The sequence below is a fragment of the Gouania willdenowi genome, chromosome 17 (genome assembly GCF_900634775.1).
Source record: "Gouania willdenowi chromosome 17, fGouWil2.1, whole genome shotgun sequence".
NCBI lineage: Eukaryota > Metazoa > Chordata > Actinopteri > Blenniiformes > Gobiesocidae > Gouania > Gouania willdenowi.
In genome coordinates, this window is record NC_041060.1 from 830934 (window position 1) to 852642 (window position 21709).

The window sequence follows — 21709 nt, forward strand, 5'->3', positions numbered from 1 at the left end:
AGTCCAATTAAGGCTTCTCTGTTTGCATAGATGCCTGCAAAGCCTGTGCACGTGGATAATAGATTTTTTTTTTTTCTTCGCCACATGCTTTTACTAAATAAAAACTATTAACAACCACACTTTTGCACCACTTTGTGAAAGAAAGGAAGGAACAGCCGTTTTTAGACGCGTCCCGCTGCGCACCATGCAGCGGTAGATTTAATATGAAAGAAGCTTTTTCACAACCTTCTCATTGGCTCAGAAGTCACAGACCCCCCACCAACCCCCACCCCCCGCATATAAAGCGAAGGTGTCTTACTCCTGCAGTCCTTTTTTCCTTTGGTGAGCTGGGGATCTAACTGGAACTGTCGGGAAACACCTTTTACGCACGGAGGTTTGCTTTGGAGACGCTTGGAGAGCGCGCAGCGGACACTATTTACAGCCAACAGGTGAGCATTTATACCAGGGTTTTAATCTACTTCTACTATACATGTGGGCTCAGTTGTTTTTTTCTTTTAGTGTAGCCTATTATCACAACTTTTAATCACAAAAACATGCTGATTTAAGATCATATTTTGGATATATTTCATTGAGAATGATCACTGGTTTATAAACCAAACAGTTGTTTTAGGTGATTACAATCTTTATTTGGATTATATATGGATGGTTTATTTATCTATCTTTTTGTTGAGTATACTTCTGTTCTTTCCTTGTTTTGCTCCTTTCCTGATACTGTCTTATATTAGTCGTAATATAAAAATATACATGTACAAGAAATTATATATTAATTAAAAAGAGAGTATTCACAAAATATTGTTGTGCTTTGTTCAACTTTATTTAGTATTTTCTCTCTTCAGTATTAATTATTTTTTAAATCCTTTTCATTTGTTTTATTTTACTAATTGATTGAGTCATTGAATATACCATAGTTTTATATATTATATAAATGTTTATATTTTCACTCTCACTGTACATATTGTAAATACTTGTGTTGTTGTTCCGTCCTTATAATTTATATATTCTACATTGTGGTGTTGTTGTGTTCGTCAACAGTAATTTAAGTTTCTCTACATGTCTTGTTCACAATAAAGCTGACTCTGATTGATTGTCTGATGATTGATTGACTGATCGCAGGTATATAGTTTTACCGATTACTTCATGTAAAGCTGCTAAATTCATGACCATTTTCATGTAATTTTAAGTCATTGCAATCAATTTGACAGAAACATTTTAAAATGTACGTTCTTTAAAACATTTACTATCTTGTATTTTCTTTTCTTTTACCCAAACTAAATTAGGTAGAGTTTAATCATATATATATATATATATATATATCATGATAGATTTACTTCGATGTGACGGAGAATCTTTTGAGATTTTGGAATAGTTTTTAAAAAAAAAAAAAATATATATATATATATATATATATATATATATATAATTTAGATTACAGTGGTTCTTAATCTTTTTTGTCCTGTGTGCCCCCCTTTGCATTTTTGTCAACTCATGCATGTGTACCCCTTCTTCATATCGTAAGTACACTCTCCATAATTTCATGTGTTTTCATTTGTGGAACAGCGGGTTCTCCTAAACCTGTCTCTCTCAAACAGTGGTTCCTCAAGGATTCATCTACAATTTCAAAATAATGAGTGGAATTTATTTTATTTTTTAAATGGCCAATGCAACTTTTATGTAATTACTTTAATAGTAAGAAAATGTGGCCGTTAAATCGAGCTAATTATTTTCTCCTGTTTCAATAAATTACAATAAAATAGTATTTATTTTTAGCAATAGTACTATAAAATATATAAAAAAAAATGTATAAAAAATACATAGAATTAGAACATGGCAGGAAAATACAGTAAAAGATAAGATAAAAACACAGAAAATATTCCAAAAATAAACAAAACGTCAGTGATACACACAAATACTCAGAAAAATAGACAAAATTACAGAAAATGACTAAAGTACACAAAAAGACAAGGAAAACAAAAAATGACTCCACAAACCAACAGTACTAACAAGGAAGCTAAACAATAACAGAAACAAAAAGTATTCCACCTAAATGCTAAATGACAGCACAACTACACAATATGACACACAAAAGAACTACATAAATGCACAAAATGCTTCACAACGAGCAAGACAACAACATACACAGAATAACAGAAAAAAACACAAAATGACTATAAAAACTGTTATTTCCTGCATTAATGCTCAGATCTCTCATTCTAAATGCTGAATTCAATGTTGATCATGTGACCCTCTGATCAAACAAAGACATGTTTGCGGCCCCGCTGTGATAAAAGTTGCCTACCTCTGGCCTAGGGGTACACGTACCCCTGTTTGGAACCACTGCTGATCTGAAATCAATGGAAATGAGATCAGTGCAGCTCTAAATGTGAAGTTAAGTTCTTGTGATTCTGGTTTTTTTACCGTGTGCTTGACTTTTGGACGTCCTGTGCTTGTTTTTCTAGAACCGTGGGCATGTGGTTACTGGAAAAGCTTCGTAGCTCGGTGGAGAGCAGTGGGTCAAAGTCGCAGCCCCCACAGACCACAGAGGCCATTCCCATCTCCGTTTACGCCAATGTTCTCACCCCTGACAAGATCCCTGATTTCTTCATCCCCCCTAAACTCATCTGCTGCCCCCCAGAGGAGTCAATGAGTCCAGAACCTGCACACTGCCCCTCCCTCAGATCCTCGTCCTCCGACCACGCCATCTGCAGTCAAAGCCCCAGAGCTCGCAGCAGCAGCAAGAACCCCTGCAGTCCTCGCCTCTTCACACGAAACCTCCAGAAGGCGGCCAACCGCCACATCATCCAGATAGAGAGCGCTGACGAGCCTGGAGCTGGACCAGGGGACAAGGCTGGTTCTCACGTCAACACCAACGCGGACCCTCAGTCCCAGACGGCAATGTCTCTGCCGTACGTCCCCAAGGCGCAGACGTCCTACGGGTTCTCCACCCTCATGGAGTCCCCCCATACCCGGCGCAAAGAGAGCCTGTTCCACAGTAACCCAAACAGCCCCCTCAACTCCCCAAACTCAGTCAGACGCTCCCAGGGGGGGACTCTTCTAGCGCCACAAGACCAGAACCCCTACCGCTACTTTAGTGCCGGGGAGAGCGACACGTGCTCCTCCGCCGAGTCCTCGCCCTTCAACTCCCCCCTCCTATCCAGATCTGCCTCCATCCTTCGCTCCATCACCCAGGAGACTCAGGCCAAGGTCAGCACTTTGGTTCCACTGTTGAGTTTAAAAATGTACGCCATTGTTTTTGTCGACTACATTTTCTACGAGACAATGACTAAACGTTTTACTTGAAGTTTCATACATAAGGCAGAGATTATCTGTCATTAGCATGAATAAGGTGTCATTAAGTGTCGTTCACTGATTTATGACACCTTTGGAGCTATGTTGGCATTTTTTGGGTTAGGTGGAGGGATCTAGTGGTTAGGGTAATGAACGACAATGACAGCATTCATGACACCTTATTCATGCTAATGACAGGTGTCATGTCATAACGACATCGTAATCTCAGCCTTTTTGTATAAAACTTCAAGTGTTACTGACTATTGTTGCTCGTGTCAATGCTTCATCAGTGACTCATTGCCGATTGGACGTTGCGAAACAGCATCACTCGAAGAAAACATTTTAAACTTTGAGCGACTTCCAGTGACTTGACACGTGAAACTGCCAGACTCCACAGATTGCACCTTTCTGCTGCCGTCCTCAAGATCGCCAACAAAAATCAATGGTGGCCAAATTCTTCCTCTGTGTGTGTGAGGACGAGGAGTGCCACAATTAAATAAATAAATACACCACTCAATAATTAATTAACAGTGTCAATAATAAATTAAATGCATCAAAAATTAATTAAATCCATTTTACATTTCATTTTCATTCTGAAAGGTACGAAGTATAAAGATTTCCATATTTATTTATTATTTCATGATTGGTGTTACAGCACTTCGTTTATTCCTTTTATCTGTCAAACTCGCTCGTCAAAGTCTGTGGGGGCGGGGTTAACATCAAACCAGCCAAATCCATTGCTTTGGTCTTCACTCTTTCCAATCCTGGTGGCTACGACAATGGAGGATGTGCATGAACTGGAAAGTTCATAATGAAAGGTGTATTATTTGATTTAATTGTGGCACTCCTCGTCCTCCTATGTCGATGACGCTACGCTGTGATGATTCTCTGAACCAGTGTCTGCTTTGTGCTTACATCACATTTTCAGACCAGGGTTTCTTTTTTTGGAACCTCAACAACAAGTTCGGACAAACTACGGCTGGGCCCGCAGAACGTCTCTGCACCGAATAGCACGTACCGCCATCCCGAGAATTCAGTCAAATGACTTGGTTCCACCGAGTAAAAAATGGCGCACCTGTATGTGCCAATGATTCGGTACCACAACCATCGTAATATTTGACGCGCAAATAAATGAGAAATCGACTTGCTTTTTATTTTTGGGGCCCCAAATCAAAAATCAGGCTCCGAGCATCGATGCGTACACATCCATAGATTATAGCTACCAAATTTTAGCTCAATCTGTTTACGAATAACAGAGTAGTAGTGATTTTAACTAGTGTACACAACAAGAGGGCGTTTTGAGTCCGGTAGCCCGGTCAAAAAAGCAGCACCAGGAACCACGGAGCAGGTACTTTTTCCCAGTGGAAACGGGGAAAAAAAAAAAAAAAAGAGTGTAGAGCCTAGCCGAGTAGAGCCGAACCGCCAGTGGAAACGCACCATTAATATAAGTAGTACATTAGTATGACATTTTGAACACAGCCTAAATGAACATGTGATGGTTGAATAAACACTGTTTGGTCCATTCTCTTACATCAGGGGCTTTTCCTCCTGTTTATTGACCTGCTGATGCTTCCCGTGTCCTTCCAGGTGTCTCGTGCCAAACGCTCACTAGCACGCCACAGTTCTATGTCGGACGACTGCAGCTCAGCAGACAACAGCCCCAACATGCAGCGGCGGCGCACGCGTTGCCAATGCTCGCCTGCCTTCAGAGGATCTAAGAGCAGCAGCGGCAGCACACCATCAGACCTGCTCCAGAGAGAGCACACCATCAACCTCCACAAAGGAGGAATGCTGAGGCTCAGCACGCACTACGAGCCTAAGGCGGCCCGTCTGAGGGTGCGTGTGCTGACTGCGGAGGCCCTGTACGACCGGCAGGCCGACCTCAAAGGCATTAACTGCTGTGTGTCTCTGTACCTGAACCCAGGCAAACAGCAGAAACAGAGGAGCACCATCATCAAGAACAGCAGAAACCCCGTGTTCAACGAAGACTTCTTTTTTGACGCACTCACACAGGCACAAGTTAAAAGGATGGCCATTAAGATCAAAGTGATGAACAAAGGAACCAGTTTGAAGAGAGATGTTCTGCTGGGAGAGAGAGAGGTGCTGCTCAGTGAGCTTCTAGCCAAGCCCTGAGGAACCTGAGGAACCTCTGAGTTCTTCTGTTACAGCCAGGGTTGGGCTCAATTACAGTTTTCAGTTACAATTACATTTTCTATTATCCACAATTCAATTTTGATTACAGTAGTAGTTTTTGTTAAGTCAATTCCAATTACGTTCTCAATAAGCCTTTTCACACTCTGGAACTGCGCATGCGTGACCTGGGGGGGGGTCAAAGGTCAGAGGGATAAAAATGTAAAGCTTGTCCAACAGCGTTTGTAATGTTATTCCACAGATCTGTAGTGTTTTAATAGTGTTTATATTAATATTACACATTCAGATTCAAGGGGCGACCAGAGTTTTCCCTCACTTTCTGTCGATCTGAGCACTTTTAAAAACCGATGGAAGCAGCTCAGCAGCAGTATGGAAGCAAGGGCAGTCCTCTTGTTTCCACACAGGTGACCCCTGGTGCACATAAACACCGACTACCTGGGTCTCCAGCGGGCAGAATTCGACTGTATCCAGGAATGATGCACATACAGTATCTGAGCACTTGTGAAAACCAAGGAGAAGCAGTATTAAAGCGACAGACCTCCCATACTTCCATATTCCTCCCAAGCTTTTAACTTATGATTGGTGTATTTTCTCTATTTACTTTGTTAGTTTCTTTTTCTGGCTTGTGTAATTCTTTTAACTGTAAGATGAGTTTTGGAAAGCGCTTATAAATAAAATGTATCATTATTATATTGATGGGAAAAGAGAGATTTTAGAGTATGAAAAGGACAGTATGAGTTCCCACTTTGAAAACCAGGTCTATGATTTTTATTAAGCTATTATTTTAATAAAATGTACAAATTTGAAGTGCACATGGACACTAAACAGTTCGTTAAGTGAAACAGTTTGAAAAGCCAGGTAAAAACCTGAATTTTTAGCTCGTGTGCAGCGTTAGCTTTAGCAGCGTTAGCTTTAGCAGCTAACTGTCTTTCTACCTCAGAGACCGATACGTTTGTGCTAAAAATGTTTCAAGGAATTAACGCTCTAACAGTAAAAATCTAAATCTCGTCAGCCATGACGGGTTCATCCCTCTGACCTTTGACCTCATGCGTGAGAACTGAGAGTGTGAGATTTCCAAGTGTGAAAAGCCTTATTATTAAAGTTCAAGTAAAATTAATCACAATTACTGAATCTGAAATAAATAACCTAATAAAAGTTAACCTTCGTCTCATGTTAGCTTTTTGTTAGCATCTCTAATGCTAACGAGTCCTAAATCAGCTGTAAAATATAATAAAAATAAATATCTAAAGTCTAATTTATTTCCTATTTATTGATTACCTTGTTAGGCTTCATAATCAATGACAATATAGGTTTTATTGTTTTTAGTGTGGGCGTCTGAGCCTTTGTTGCATCAGTGTAACCCTAGATTTATATTTAAAAGTTTGATATGAGACATTTCAATAATTAACTACATGTGTAGAACTGTACATAGAACTGTAACATGGTTCGCCAGTTTTGCATTAAAGTATAATTTATAGAATTTTCATGCTATTACAATTACCTGAACTCAATTACAATTTAATTACAATTATGACAGCAATAGATTTTTTTAAATTACAATTACAATTTTAATGAAACCGAAATTGTAAATTATTAACTACGCTATTAAAATTATAATTGGTCCCAACCCAGGTTAAAGCCCACGCTTCGAACCAGGGCTGGGGTCAATTACATTTTTCAATTACAATTCCATCTTAAATTATCCATGCTCAATTACTAACCATAATGATTACGATGACCAGCAAATTTTGCAAATACAATGAAAATTAATATTTCCCCTTGAAAGTCAATTACAATTACAACCTCAGTTGCTAAAATTAAATTACAATTAATCACATTCTCGTCTCTTGTTTACCTTGTTAGGTTTCCTTAAATTAAAGATGTTTATGGTAAAATGAAGAGAAACCAAAGGTAAACTTGATATGAAACATTTTATTATGTTTATTTTTTCAATTGAAACTAGAATTTTAATTGTAATTATCAATTACACAATTACAATTGTAATTGACCCCAACCCTGCTTCGAACCAGAGGTTGTGAATGTGAGACTTGATATAACAAAGATCCAAAACTGAGTTTTCTTTTGTCTTGTTTGTGTTGCAAAATGTATTAAAGTATGTTTTATGATATGCATCATATAAAACAAGGGGCGTCAAACTCATTTTAGTTCAGGGGCCAAATACAGTTTAATCTGGGCCACAGATCTTATGCGGGAAAATGAGTAACTTCAACGTTATTGTGCAGCTAGTTCACTTTAAATTTCCTAGATTGTGATTAATTTCTAATTAAGGGAAATATGTCAGAATTTAAAGAAAATTGAAGGATTTGTAAAAAATTTTGAGTTTTTGAACTGCTTAACATTAAAAATAACTGCAGTTATGACATAAGCACCAGGAAAATTGTGAGCCGCTGCAATTATTAAATTTCATTTACACAATTGTTTGTTTTCTCTGTCCTCTTTACTTTCTCCTGCAGGCCGGATTTGGCCCCCGGGCCTCGAGTTTGACACGTGGTATATGATGGTCACTGTTTTTAACTGAAAGTGAGGTACTATATATTTGTAACAGTTATGTTTTGTAAGCACATTATTGTTGAATTTGATCATGTTTCAAATAATTGCAATTGAAATAACTTATATTTGGTAGATTATGGTCTTGACTGCTGCTGAATGTAATACATTTTAATGATTGTTGTTCTGTAATAAATTTAAAGTTTAAACTATTTTATGAGTTTCTTCTTCCAGTAGTTCCTGTGGAGGAGGAAAACCAGCCCTGGTAACATCGTTACCTGAACGTTCAACAAAAACCATCCAAGGCCTTTGTTGTCACTTGTTTTAGATGAATTTCCATTCCAAGAGTGTATTCTGACTATAGTTTACTGTAAAAGTAATGCTTTTCTGGTGATTTGAAATGTTATTCGAGAGGAATACAGGAAGCTGAGTTATGTTGTTAATCTGAATATAAAAGTGCTGATTTGAGAATTTTAAAACTGAGTAGAGATTAAAACCTACATTAGAGCAGCTTTTTTCACCTTTTAATTACATAATGAACTTCACTTTAAAACAAGCTCCAGTACCCCCTCTACTGGTTTAAACTGTTAAATACACAGCAGATATATTTAAAACCAGTAAACCTAAAACCAAAGTTTTTTCAACCTTTGGAAAGCAGAGAATTATGTATTTAATCAAAAAAAAAAAACACGGTTTGGGGGTAAATATGAACTACAATAGGCCTAAACCATGCGTCAACTCAAGGCCCGGGGGCCAAATATGGCCATTTGAAGCATCCTATTCGGCCCATGAGATAAAGTAAAAAAATCACTGAGAAACATTGTGTAAATTAAACTGATATTTGCAGAGGCTCAGTTTTCCTAGTTTTTTATATTGCACGCTTAGTCATTTTTAAACAAATGAAAAAACTCAAATTCTTACAAAATCTTTACATTTTCTTTAAATTATTTGGTATCTCCTTAATTGGTCACAAAATCTAGAAAAGTGAAGTGAAGACCCTGTTTGGACTGATATGTATAGCACTGGATATGGTCAGTTTTTTAAATATTTAATGTTTGTGTATGTAGAAATGCAAACTAGGGTACAATTATGTGGAAGTTACATATTTCCCACAAAATCTGTGGCCCACTTAAAATCAACCTGGTCCGTATTTGTCCCCTGAACTAAAATGAGGTGAACACTCCTGGCCTTAACTCTGCTCTGTGGAACTGGAAAGTAGTCATAGGTGTAAGTACTGTTTATTTCTATAGCACCTTCCACAGATAGATCACAAAGTGCTTTACATATCAACTCATTCACACACCAATGGGACAGCGCTGCCATGCAAGGCGCTCGTCAACCACTGGGAGCAACTTGGGGTTCAGTGTCTTGTTCAAGGACACTTCAACAGACTGTACACATGAAACAATAGACAGATCTTTTATTCTGGTCATCAGAAATAATACACAACATTTTTGTGGAGTCCTCAATAAAGCTTTGTAGCAAGGCAGATAACCGTCCTACACCCAGGACGATTAGGGTCGACACAACATACAGTAAATTCACATTTATTAACAAATAGTTTAGTGATAAATAGAGACAATTGTAAGGAAAAGCTGTGCACTGCACTTTCTGTGTGTTGGGCAGTAAATAGAGAATTACTTTTGTGCATCTTACGTAAACTAGGACAAATATTTTTGTAGACTAAATTAACACTGGTGTGCTTATATACAGGTGAATTCATTAACTAAAGACAAGCAAATGAGCAAAATATTAAAAAAAATAAATAAAAAATATCTGCCAACAGATAAGGGAAATTTGGCTTACCGGGATTTCAAACAAATAAGATTTTATAGTAAATGATACTGGTAAAAAATATCTTAGCCAAAAATTAAGCATCAATTTAGGACATTTTATTTAATTACAATTTCACTTTATACAGTAATCAATAGTTGGGTTTTTTTGGATTTTGAGGAAGGGTTAGTTTCTGTGCATTTATTGAATTTATCAAAGGGCCACAAAAAGAAGTTTGGCTGAAAAAAAAAAATGCATTTAGACTATGTAAAATAATTTTTTTTTAGCTCAAATAGGCTTTAAAATTGAAAAATAATATAATAAAAATTAAGGCCAAGTGTAACACACATGAACGGGGATATTAAAGATTCTAAAAGGAAGCTTTAAAAGTTTGTTGGTTAGTACAGAGGCATAGGGTTCTGCTAAATGCACAAGTCAAAATATTTGAGAATTAACAGGTTAAATGTAAGATTAAAAATTTTTTATTTTGTAATCATTAATTGAAATAGTAAATAAACAAATAAACAAATTACCACACCATCAATGTCTTGTGCATATCAAACAGATATAAAAAGCATGCTGTGCTTGGGAACTAACAGATCTTTACATTAGCTTTTACTCCTATCAGATAATGTCAACACTTAATATTCAAAATTAACAGATCAAGATAGATTGGTCAGAAGTAATGAAATACAATCTTTTTTTAAACGCTCACCTTTGGGAGAAAAAAAAACAAAGAAATATCTGATGATGAACAATTAGTAACAAATGTCACCAGGACAGTGACCAGACAATTTTGATTATTATTTAATGTTTATGTAAAATATATATGTTATTGAGAAGCCTGCTTCCTCCCCTGGCAAAGAGTGCTTTATGAACATAAACAATACGTTAAATTTAAAAATGGACAAAATTCTTAATGATGTTTGCAACCAGTTACTTAATTTTTTTTAAACTTTCTGATTAGGTTTTAGATTTGGCTGCATGGCAGAAATCATATTGCAATTAGTTATTTATACTGTAATAGTTTAACAATCAAAGTGTCATTTATAACAAAGTCAAACCTTTTGTTTCTGAATTGTTGGTTAAAAACACTTTAGCTTTCTTCTTAATTTTAATTAGTGCTTTATTAAACATTTATGTTAACTCCATATCATATGTTATATATTATGTTCCTACAACAATACTTATGTCATCATGCTGAATCTATGCGAGTCCTTTTTATAGAAATGTATTAAATAATTTCAGAGGTGACGAGGTTTCTTGGATTCTTTTCTGGTTAAAAATAACAAGTGACATGTTTCTCAACCTTTCTTCCATATTTATTATAGAAAATTTGCTTCATAGAAGTATATGGTTGGCTCTTAAGAGTTGTGTTGGGTGTGCTTGTGCACAAAGTCAGCCTGTTGTCTGGCCATGGAACAGCTCCCTCTGCAGAGAAGCACAATGTGCAAAGTAGCTGGAAGCGACTCTCCCAAGTGTTCCACAACAGAGGAAAACTCCACCTAGCCTCAAAGTTCTCATCAATGGACTGAGGATTATGAGCCATACAGTCCTCTACTAAGCAGTCCAAAACAGCAGCTGCAATCTCAGGCACCATGGTGGAGACCCCAATACGGAAGCAGTTTTCCATGGACCTGAAGTAGTCACCTGTGGCCAGGTACCTGCACGTGAAACAGTAAAAGTCAAATCGATTGATAAATCATGACATCTTCAGTTGCTAATTAAACTTACCGGGTACAGATGGACAGTCGTTTCACATCAGAGGTTGAACGGCGTAGTTGGTATGCTGCCAGGGTATCCGTGCACCAATCCCAGCCAGCAGGTCAGAATTGGGCACTGGTCATCCGTAGGTACAGCTGGAAGCGTTCAACATCCGGGCGTAGCTCCTGAGCGAGCGGTGAAACTCTGAGCTGGATGAGTCACTGATTTACCATCGTACCAGGAACCCCGGCGTCTTGAAGGTAAAGCGCTGTTATGTCCTCCATAGATGCACGTGTAAAAAAACTAAAACCATCTAGCATGAGTCAGCGGAAGCACTAGGTAGGATTTCAAACAGGTCTTCGGAAGTTCAATACGATGTCACCTGGTTGATATCATGTAGGAAGGAATTAACCTGTAAAAAAAACAGCTTAGACTTGATCGGAACAACGCAAAAAAAATACATGGGTTAGTCTTGGTAACAATGCACAAAAATAAAGGGTTAGTTTTTGGAAAATGCAAAAAACACCTGGGTTAGTCTGAAGAACAATGTTATACATTAAAACAATTCAACATGAAGTGTTGGGTAGTCATCAGAATAAGGAAAAGGTACCTTGGTTATATAGTGGAACAAAGAAAAAGATCCATCAGTAATCAGAACAAAGGAAAAGACCTGTATCAGTGATCAGAACAATGCAAGAAGTTCTGATAGTTCTGACATCTGCCATAGTTGCACATTGAAAACTAGAAACCATCTAGCATGAGTCAGCAGAAGCACTTGGTAGGATTCAAACAGGTCAAATTGCCAAAACTTCTTTCTGAAGTTTAATACGATGTCACCTGGTTGATATCATGTAGGAAGGAATTAACCTGTGAAAAAACAGCTACAACTTGATCGAAACAATGCAAAAAATACCTGGGTTAGTCTTGGGAACAATGCAAAAAACATACTTGGGTTAGTTTTGGGAACAACGCAAAAAAACATATCTGGTTAGTCTTGGGAACAATGCAAAAAACACCTGGGTTAGTCTGAAGAACAATGCAAAAAAACATCTGGGTTAGTCTGAAGAACAATGCAAAAAAACACCTGGGTTAGTCTTGGGAACAATACAAAAAACAAACCTGGGTTAGTTTTGGGAACAATGCAAAAAACATATCTGGGTTAGTCTTGGGAACAATACAAAACATATCTGGGTTAGTTTTGGGAACAATGCAAAAAACATATCTGGGTTAGCCTTGGGAACAATGCAAAAAACACCTGGGTTAGTCTTGGGAACAATGCAAAAAACACCTGGGTTAGTTTTGGGAACAATACAAAAAACACCTGGCAAGTCTTGGGAACAATACAAAAAACACCTGGATTAGTCTTGGGAACAATACAAAAAACACCTGGGTTAGTTTTGGGAACAATACAAAAAAACACCTGGCAAGTCTTGGGAACAATACAAAAAAACACCTGGCAAGTCTTGGGAACAATACAAAAAATACCTGGGTTAGTTTTGGGAACAATACAAAAAACACATGGCAAGTCTTGGGAACAATGCAAAAAACACCTGGGTTAGTTTTGGGAACAATACAAAAAACACCTGGCAAGTCTTGGGAACAATGCAAAAAACACCTGGGTTAGTTTTGGGAACAATACAAAAAACACCTGGCAAGTCTTGGGAACAATACAAAAAACACCTGGCAAGTCTTGGGAACAATACAAAAAATACCTGGGTTAGTTTTGGGAACAATACAAAAAATACCTGGGTTAGTTTTGGGAACAATGCAAAAAATACCTGGGTTAGTCTTGGGAACAATGCAAAAAATACCTGGGTTAGTCTTGGGAACAATGCAAAAAAATACCTGGGTTAGTCTTGGGAACAATGCAAAAAATACCTGGGTTAGTCTTGGGAACAATGCAAAAAAATACCTGGGTTAGTCTTGGGAACAATGCAAAAAATACCTGGGTTAGTCTTGGGAACAATGCAAAAAATACCTGGGTTAGTTTTGGGAACAATGCAAAAAATACCTGGGTTAGTCTTGGGAACAATGCAAAAAATACCTGGGTTAGTCTTGGGAACAATGCAAAAAAATACCTGGGTTAGTCTTGGGAACAATGCAAAAAATACCTGGGTTAGTCTTGGGAACAATGCAAAAAAATACCTGGGTTAGTCTTGGGAACAATGCAAAAAAATACCTGGGTTAGTTTTGGGAACAATGCAAAAAAACACCTGGGTTAGTCTGAAGAACAATATTATACATTAAAACAATTCAACATGAAGTTTGGTTAGTCATCAGAATAAGGAAAAGGTACCTTGGTTATATAGTGGAACAAAGAAAAAGACCTCCATCAGTAATCAGAAATATGCAAGAAGTTCTGATATCCACCATAGTTGCACATTGAGAAACTAGAAACCATCTAGCATGAGTCAGCAGAAGCACTTGTTAGGATTCAAACAGGTCAAATTGCCAAAACTTCTTTCTGAAGTTTAATACGATGTCACCTGGTTGATATCATGTAGGAAGGAATTAACCTGTTAAAAAACAGCTACAACTTGATCGAAACAATGCAAAAAATACCTGGGTAATCCTAGTAATCCACATCTATAGCCACACAGTCAATAGCCGGCATAAATAATTAGCTGGGAAGCACAAAGCTGGCAAAAATTTGCCGGCAAAAATTATTCACCTTAGTTGGGGGGGGCACAGAGGTGGCAAACATTAGCCGGCAAAAATATTTAACCTTAGCTGGGGGGCACACAGATGGAAAACATTAGCCGGCAGGCAGAAATATTTATCCTTGGGTGGGGGGCACACAGGTGGAAACATTAGCTGGCAAAAATATTAACCTTAGCTGGGGGGCACACAGGTGGCAGAAATATTTAACTTTGGGTGGGGGACAGTCAATGGGCAAACATTAGCCGGCAAAAATATTTATCCTTGGTGTGGGGCACACAGGTAAGTAAACATTAGCCGGCAAAAATATTTAGCCTTGGCTGGGGGGCACACAGGTGAACTGAAATATTTACTTTGGGGTGGGGGGCACTCAGGGGGCAAACATTAGCCGGCAGATTTATTTAACCTTAGCTGGGGGGAACGAAGCAGGCAGAAATATTTAACTTTGGGTGGGGGGCACACAGGTGGCTAACATTGCCGGCAAAAATATTTAACCTTAGCTGGGGGGCACACAGATGGAAAACATTAGCCGGCAAAAAATATTTATCCTTGGGTGGGGGGCCCCCAGGTGGCAAACATTGGCCGGCAAAAATTATTCACCTTAGTTGGGGGGGCACAGAGGTGGCAAACATTGGCCGGCAAAAATATTTAATCTTAGCTGGGGGGCACACAGATGGAAAACATTAGCCGCAGAAATATTAATCCTTGGGTGGGGGGCACACAGGTGGCAAACATTGGCCGGCAAAAATTATTCACCTTAGTTGGGGGGGCACAGAGGTGGCAAACATTAGCCGGCAAAAATATTTAACCTTAGCTGGGGGGGCACACAGATGGAAAACATTAGCCGGCAGAAATATTTATCCTTGGGTGGGGGGGCACACAGGTGGCAAACATTAGCTGGCAAAAATATTTAACCTTAGGCTGGGGGGCACACAGATGGAAAACCATTAGCCGGCAGAAATATTTATCCTTGGGTGGGGGCACACAGGTGGCAAACATTAGCTGGCAAAAATATTTAACCTTAGCTGGGGGGCACACAGGTGGCAGAAATATTTAACTTTGGGTGGGGGACAGTCAATGGGCAAAACATTAGCCAGCAAGAAATATTTATCCTTGGGTGGGGGCACACAGGTAGTAAACATTAGCCGGCAAAAATATTTAGCCTTGGCTGGGGGGCACACAGGTGACTGAAATATTTAACTTTGGGTGGGGGGCACTCAGGGGGCAAACATTAGCCGGCAGATTTATTTAACCTTAGCTGGGGGGGAACGAAGCAGGCAGAAATATTTAACTTTGGGTGGGGGGGGCACACATGTGGCTAACATTGCCGGCAAAAATATTTAACCTTAGCTGGGGGGCACACAGATGGAAAACATTAGCCGGCAGAAATATTATCCTTGGGTGGGGAGCACACAGGTGGCAACATTGGCCGGCAAAAAATTTTTAATCTTAGCTGGGGGGCACACAGATGGTTAACATTATTCGGCAGAAATATTGATCCTTAGGTGGGGGGCACACAGGTGGCAAACATTAGCCGGCAAAGATATTTAACATTAGCTGGGGGGGCACACAGGTGGCAAACATTAGCCGGCAGAAATATTTACCTTTGGGTGGGGGGCACACAGGTGGCAAACATTAGCCGGCAAAAATATTTAACCTTAGCTGGGGGGCACACAGCCGGCAGAAATATTTAACATTAGCGGGGGCACACAGGTGGCAAACATTAGCCAGCAGAAATATTTGACCTTAGCTGGGGGCACAGAGGTGGCAGAATTTTTTAACCTTGGGTGGGGGTACACAGGTGGCAAACATTAGCCGGCAGATTTATTTAACCTTAGCTGGGGGGAACGAAGCTTGCAGAATATTTAACTTTGGGTGGGGGCACACAGGTGCTAACATTAGCCGGCAGAAATATTTGACCTTAGCTGGGGGGCACAGAGGTGGCAGAATTTTTTAACCTTGGGTGGGGGTACACAGGTGGCAAACATTAGCCGGCAGATTTATTTAACCTTAGCTGGGGGGGAACGAAGCTGGCAGAAATATTTAACTTTGGGTGGGGGGCACACATGTGGCTAACATTGCCGGCAAAAATATTTAACCTTAGCTGGGGGGCACACAGATGGCAAACATTGGCCGGCAAAAATTTTTAATCTTAGCTGGGGGGCACACAGATGGTTAACATTATTCGGCAGAAATATTGATCCTTAGGTGGGGGGCACACAGGTGGCAAACATTAGCCGGCAAAGATATTTAACATTAGCTGGGGGGCACACAGGTGGCAAACATTAGCCGGCAGAAATATTTACCTTTGGGTGGGGGGCACACAGGTGGCAAACATTAGCCGGCAAAAATATTTAACCTTAGCTGGGGGCACACAGCCGGCAGAAATATTTAACATTAGCTGGGGGGCACACAGGTGGCAAACATTAGCCAGCAGAAATATTTGACCTTAGCTGGGGGGCACAGAGGTGGCAGAATTTTTTAACCTTGGGTGGGGGTACACAGGTGGCAAACATTAGCCGGCAGATTTATTTAACCTAGCTGGGGGAACGAAGCTTGCAGAAATATTTAACTTTGGGTGGGGGGCACACAGGTGGCTAACATTAGCCGGCAGAAATATTTAACCTTAGCTGGGGGGCACAGAGTGGCAGAATTTTTTAACCTTGGGTGGGGGTACACAGGTGGCAAACATTAGCCGGCAGATTTATTTAACCTTAGCTGGGGGGAACGAAGCTGGCAGAAATATTTAACTTTGGGTGGGGGGCACACAGGTGGCTAACATTAGACGGCAGAAATATTTAACTTTGGGTGGGGGGCACACAGATGGAAAACATTAGTCGGCAGAAATATTTATCCTTGGGTGGGGGGCACAGCCGGCATAAAATATTTAACCTTAGCTGGGGGGCACACGCCAGCAGAAATATTTAACCTTGGGTGGGGGGCACACAGGTGGCAAACATTAGCTGGCAGAAATATTTAACCTTGGGTGGGGGGCACACAGCCAGCAGAAATATTTAACCTTAGCTGGGGGGCACACAACTGGCATAAAATATTTAACCTTGGGTGGGCGGCACACAGGTGGCAAACATTAGCCGGCAGAAATATTTAACCTTAGCTGGGGGGCACACAACTGGCATAAAATATTGAACCTTGGGTGGGCGCACAAAGGTGGCAAATATTAGCAGGCAGAAATATTTAACCTTGGGGGCACACAGGTGGCAAACATTAGCCGGCTGAAATGTTTAACCTTAGCTGGGGGGCACACAGGGGGGCAAACATTAGCCGGCAGAAAATATTTAACCTTAGCTGGGGGGCACACAGGTGGCAGAAATATTTAAATTTTGGGTGGGGGGCACTCAGGGGGCAAACATTAGCCGGCAGAAATATTTAACATTAGCTGGGGGGCACACAGGTGGCAAACATTAGCCGGCAGAAAAATTTAACCTTGGGTGGGGGGCACACAGGTGGCAAACATTAGCCGGCAAAAACATTTAACCTTAGCTGGGGGGCACACAGATGGAAAACATTAGCCGGCAGAAATATTTATCCTTGCGTGGGGGGCACACAGTGGCTAACATTAGCCGGCAAAAATATTTAATCTTAGCTGGGGGGCACACAGATGGAAAACATTATTCAGCAGAAATATTGATCCATGGGTGGGGGCACACAGGTGGCAAACATTAGCCGGCAGAAATATTTAATCTTAGCTGGGGGGCACACAGATGGAAAACATTAGCCGGCAGAAAAATTATTTTTGGGGGGGGCACACAGGTGGCAAACATTAGCCGGCAGAAATATTTAACCTTAGCTGGGGGGCACAGCTGGCAGAATTATTCAACCTTGGGGGGCACACAGGTGGCAAACATTAGCAGGCTGAAATATTTAAACCATTGCTGGGGGGCACACGGGGCACAGCCGGCAGAAATATTTAACCTTGGGTGGGGGTACACAGGTGGCAATAGCCGGCAAAAATATTTAGCCTTAGCTGGGGGGCACACAGGTGGCAAACATTAGCCGGCACAAGTATTTAACCTTAGCCGGGGGGCACAGAGCCGGCAGAAATATTTAACCTTGGGTGGGGGGCACACAGGTGGCAAACATTAGCCAGCAGAAAATATTTAACTTTTGCTGGGGGGCACACAGGTGGCAGAAAAATTTAACCTTGGGTGGGGGGCACACAGCCGGCAGAAATATTCAACCTTGGGTGGGGGGCACACAGGTGTCAAACATTAGCTGGCTGAAATGTTTACCTTGGGTGGGGGGGCACACAGGTGGCAAACATTAGCCGGCAAAGATATTTAACATTAGCTGGGGGGCACACAGGTGGCAAATATTAGCCAGCAGAAATATTTAACCTTAGCTGGGGGGGAAGGAGTCGGCAGAAATAATTAACCTTAGCTGGGGGCACACATGGCAAGCATTAGCCGGCAAAAATATTTAACCTTAGGGGGGGCACACAGCCGGCAGAAATATTTAACCTGAGCTGGGGGGTACATAGGTGGCAAACATTAGGCGGCAGATTTATTTAACCTTAGCTGGGGGAACGAAGCTGGCAGAAATATTTAACTTTGGGTGGGGGGCACACAGGTGTCTAACATTAGCCGGCAAAAATATTAACCTTAGCTGGGGGGCACACAGGTAGCAGAAATATTAAACCTTGGGGGAACACAGGTGTCAAACATTAGCCGGAAAATTATTTAACCTTGGCTGGGGGGCACAGAGGTAGCAGAAATATTAAACCTTGGGGGGCACAGAGGTGTCAAACATTAGCAGGCAGAAATATTAACCTTGGGTGGGGGCACACAGCCAGCATAAAACATTTAACCTTAGGGGGGGCACAGTTGGCATAAAATATTTAACCTTGGGTGGGGGGCACACAGGTGGCAAACATTAGCTGGCGAGAAATATTTAACCTCGGTCGGGGGGCACACAGCCGGCACAAATATTTAACCTTAGCTGGGGGGCACACAGTTGGCATAAAATATTTAACCTTGGGGGGGGGCACACAGGTGGCAAACATTAGCCGGCAGAAATATTTAACCTTGGGGGGCACACAGGTGATAAACAATAGCCGGCAAAAATATTTAACCTTAGCTGAGGGGCACACAGCCAGCAGAAATATTTAACCTTCGGTGGGGGGCAAACAGTTGGCAAACATTAGCCGGCAGATTAATTTAACCTTAGCTGGGGGGCACGAAGCTGGCAGAAAAATGTAACTTTGGGTGGGGGGCACAGATGGAAAACATTAGCCAGCAATATTTTATCCGGGTGGGGGGCACACAGCCAGCAGAAATATTGAACCTTGGTGGGGGGCACACAGGTGGCAAACATTAGCCGGCAGAAATATTTAACCTTGGGGGCACACAGGTGGCAAACATTAGCAGGCTGAAATGTTCAACCTTAGCTGGGGGGCACACAGGTGGCAGAAATATTTAACTTTGGGTGGGGGGCACTCACGGGGCAAACATTAGCCGGCAAAAATATTTAACCTTAGCTGGGGGGGCACAGATGGAAAACATTTGCCGGCAGAAATATTTATCCTTGGGTGGGGAGCACACAGATGGCTAACATTAGCCGGCATAAATATTTAATCTTAGCTGGGGGCACACAAATGGAAAACATTATTCAGCAGAAATATTGATCCATGGGTGGGGGCACAAAGGTGGCAAACATTAGCCGGCAGAAATATTTAACCTTAGCTGGGGGGCACACAGGTGGCAGAAATATTTAACTTTGGGTGGGGGGCACTCAGGGGGCAAACATTAGCCGGCAGAAATATTTAACCTTAGCTGGGGGGCACACAGCCGGCAGAAATATTTAACCTGAGCTGGGGGGTACATAGGTGGCAAACATTAGGCGGCAGATTTATTTAACCTTAGCTGGGGGGAACGAAGCTGGCAGAAATATTTAACTTTGGGTGGGGGCACACAGGTGTCTAACATTAGCCGGCAAAAATATTTAACCTTAGCTGGGGGGCACACAGGTAGCAGAAATATTAAACCTTGGGGGAACACAGGTGTCAAACATTAGCCGGAAAAATTATTTAACCTTGGCTGGGGGGCACAGAGGTAGCAGAAATATTAAACCTTGGGGGGCACAGAGGTGTCAAACATTAGCAGGCAGAAATATTTAACCTTGGGTGGGGGCACACAGCCAGCATAAAACATTTAACCTTAGCTGGGGGGCACACAGCTGGCATAAAATATTTAACCTTGGGTGGGGGGCACACAGGTGGCAAACATTAGCTGGCAGAAATATTTAACCTCGGTCGGGGGGCACACAGCCGGCACAAATATTTAACCTTAGCTGGGGGGCACACAGTTGGCATAAAATATTTAACCTTGGGTGGGGGGCACACAGGTGGCAAACATTAGCCGGCAGAAATATTTAACCTTGGGGGGCACACAGGTGGCAAACATTAGCCGGCAGAAAAATTTAACCTTAGCTGGGGGGCACACAGCTGGCAGAAATATTTAACCTTGGGGGGCACACAGGTGATAAACAATAGCCGGCAAAAATATTTAACCTTAGCTGAGGGGCACACAGCCAGCAGAAATATTTAACCTTCGGTGGGGGGCAAACAGTTGGCAAACATTAGCCGGCAGATTAATTTAACCTTAGCTGGGGGGCACGAAGCTGGCAGAAAAATGTAACTTTGGGTGGGGGGCACAGATGGAAAACATTAGCCAGCAATAATATTTATCCTTGGGTGGGGGGCACACAGCCAGCAGAAATATTGAACCTTGGGTGGGGGGCACACAGGTGGCAAACATTAGCCGGCAGAAATATTTAACCTTGGGGGCACACAGGTGGCAAACATTAGCAGGCTGAAATGTTCAACCTTAGCTGGGGGCACACAGGTGGCAGAAATATTTATCCTTGGGTGGGGGGCACACAGATGGCTAACATTAGCCAGCAAAAATATTTAATCTTAGCTGGGGGGCACACAAATGGAAAACATTATTCAGCAGAAATATTGATCCATGGGTGGGGGCACACAGGTGGCAAACATTAGCCGGCAGAAATATTTAATCTTAGCTGGGGGGCACACAGATGGAAAACATTAGCAGGCTGAAAAGTTTATTTTTGGGTGGGGGGCACACAAGTGGCAAACATTAGCCGGCAGAAATATTTAACCTTAGCTGGAGGGCACCAGGTGGCAGAAAATTTAACTTTGGGTGGGGGGCACACAGGTGGCTAACATTAGCCAGCAAAATATTTAACATTAGCTGGGGGGCACACAGCCAGCTGAAATATTTAACCTTGGGTGGGGGGCACACAGGTGGCAAACATTAGCTGGCAGAAATATTTAACCTCAGCTGGGGGGCACAACTGGCAGAATTATTCAACCTCGGGGGCACACAGGTGGCAAACATTAGCAGGCTGAAATGTTAACCTTTGCTGGGGGGCACACGGGGCACAGCCGGCAGAAATATTTAACCTTGGGTGGGGGGCACACAGTTGGTAAACATTAGCCGGCAAAAATATTTAGCCTTAGCTGGGGGTCACACAGGTGGCAAGCATTAGCCGGCACAAGTATTTAACCTTAGCCGGGGGGAACAGAGCCGGCAGAAATATTTAACCTTGGGTGGGGGGCACACAGGTGGCAAAAATTAGCCAGCAGAAAATA

At 41.4% G+C, this 21709-nt stretch overlaps 1 protein-coding gene across 1 annotated transcript; it reads left to right on the top strand.

Moving 5' to 3' along the window:
* The first annotated feature begins 259 nt into the window (after positions 1 to 259).
* On the top strand, positions 260 to 6649 carry LOC114479456 (C2 calcium-dependent domain-containing protein 4C-like). Its single transcript, XM_028473138.1, has 3 exons — positions 260 to 428; positions 2457 to 3201; positions 4873 to 6649. Exons 2-3 carry the CDS (start codon positions 2467 to 2469, stop codon positions 5416 to 5418), a joined length of 1281 nt encoding a protein of 426 aa, XP_028328939.1. The 5' UTR covers positions 260 to 428; positions 2457 to 2466; the 3' UTR covers positions 5419 to 6649.
* Positions 6650 to 21709: the final 15060 nt, after the last annotated feature.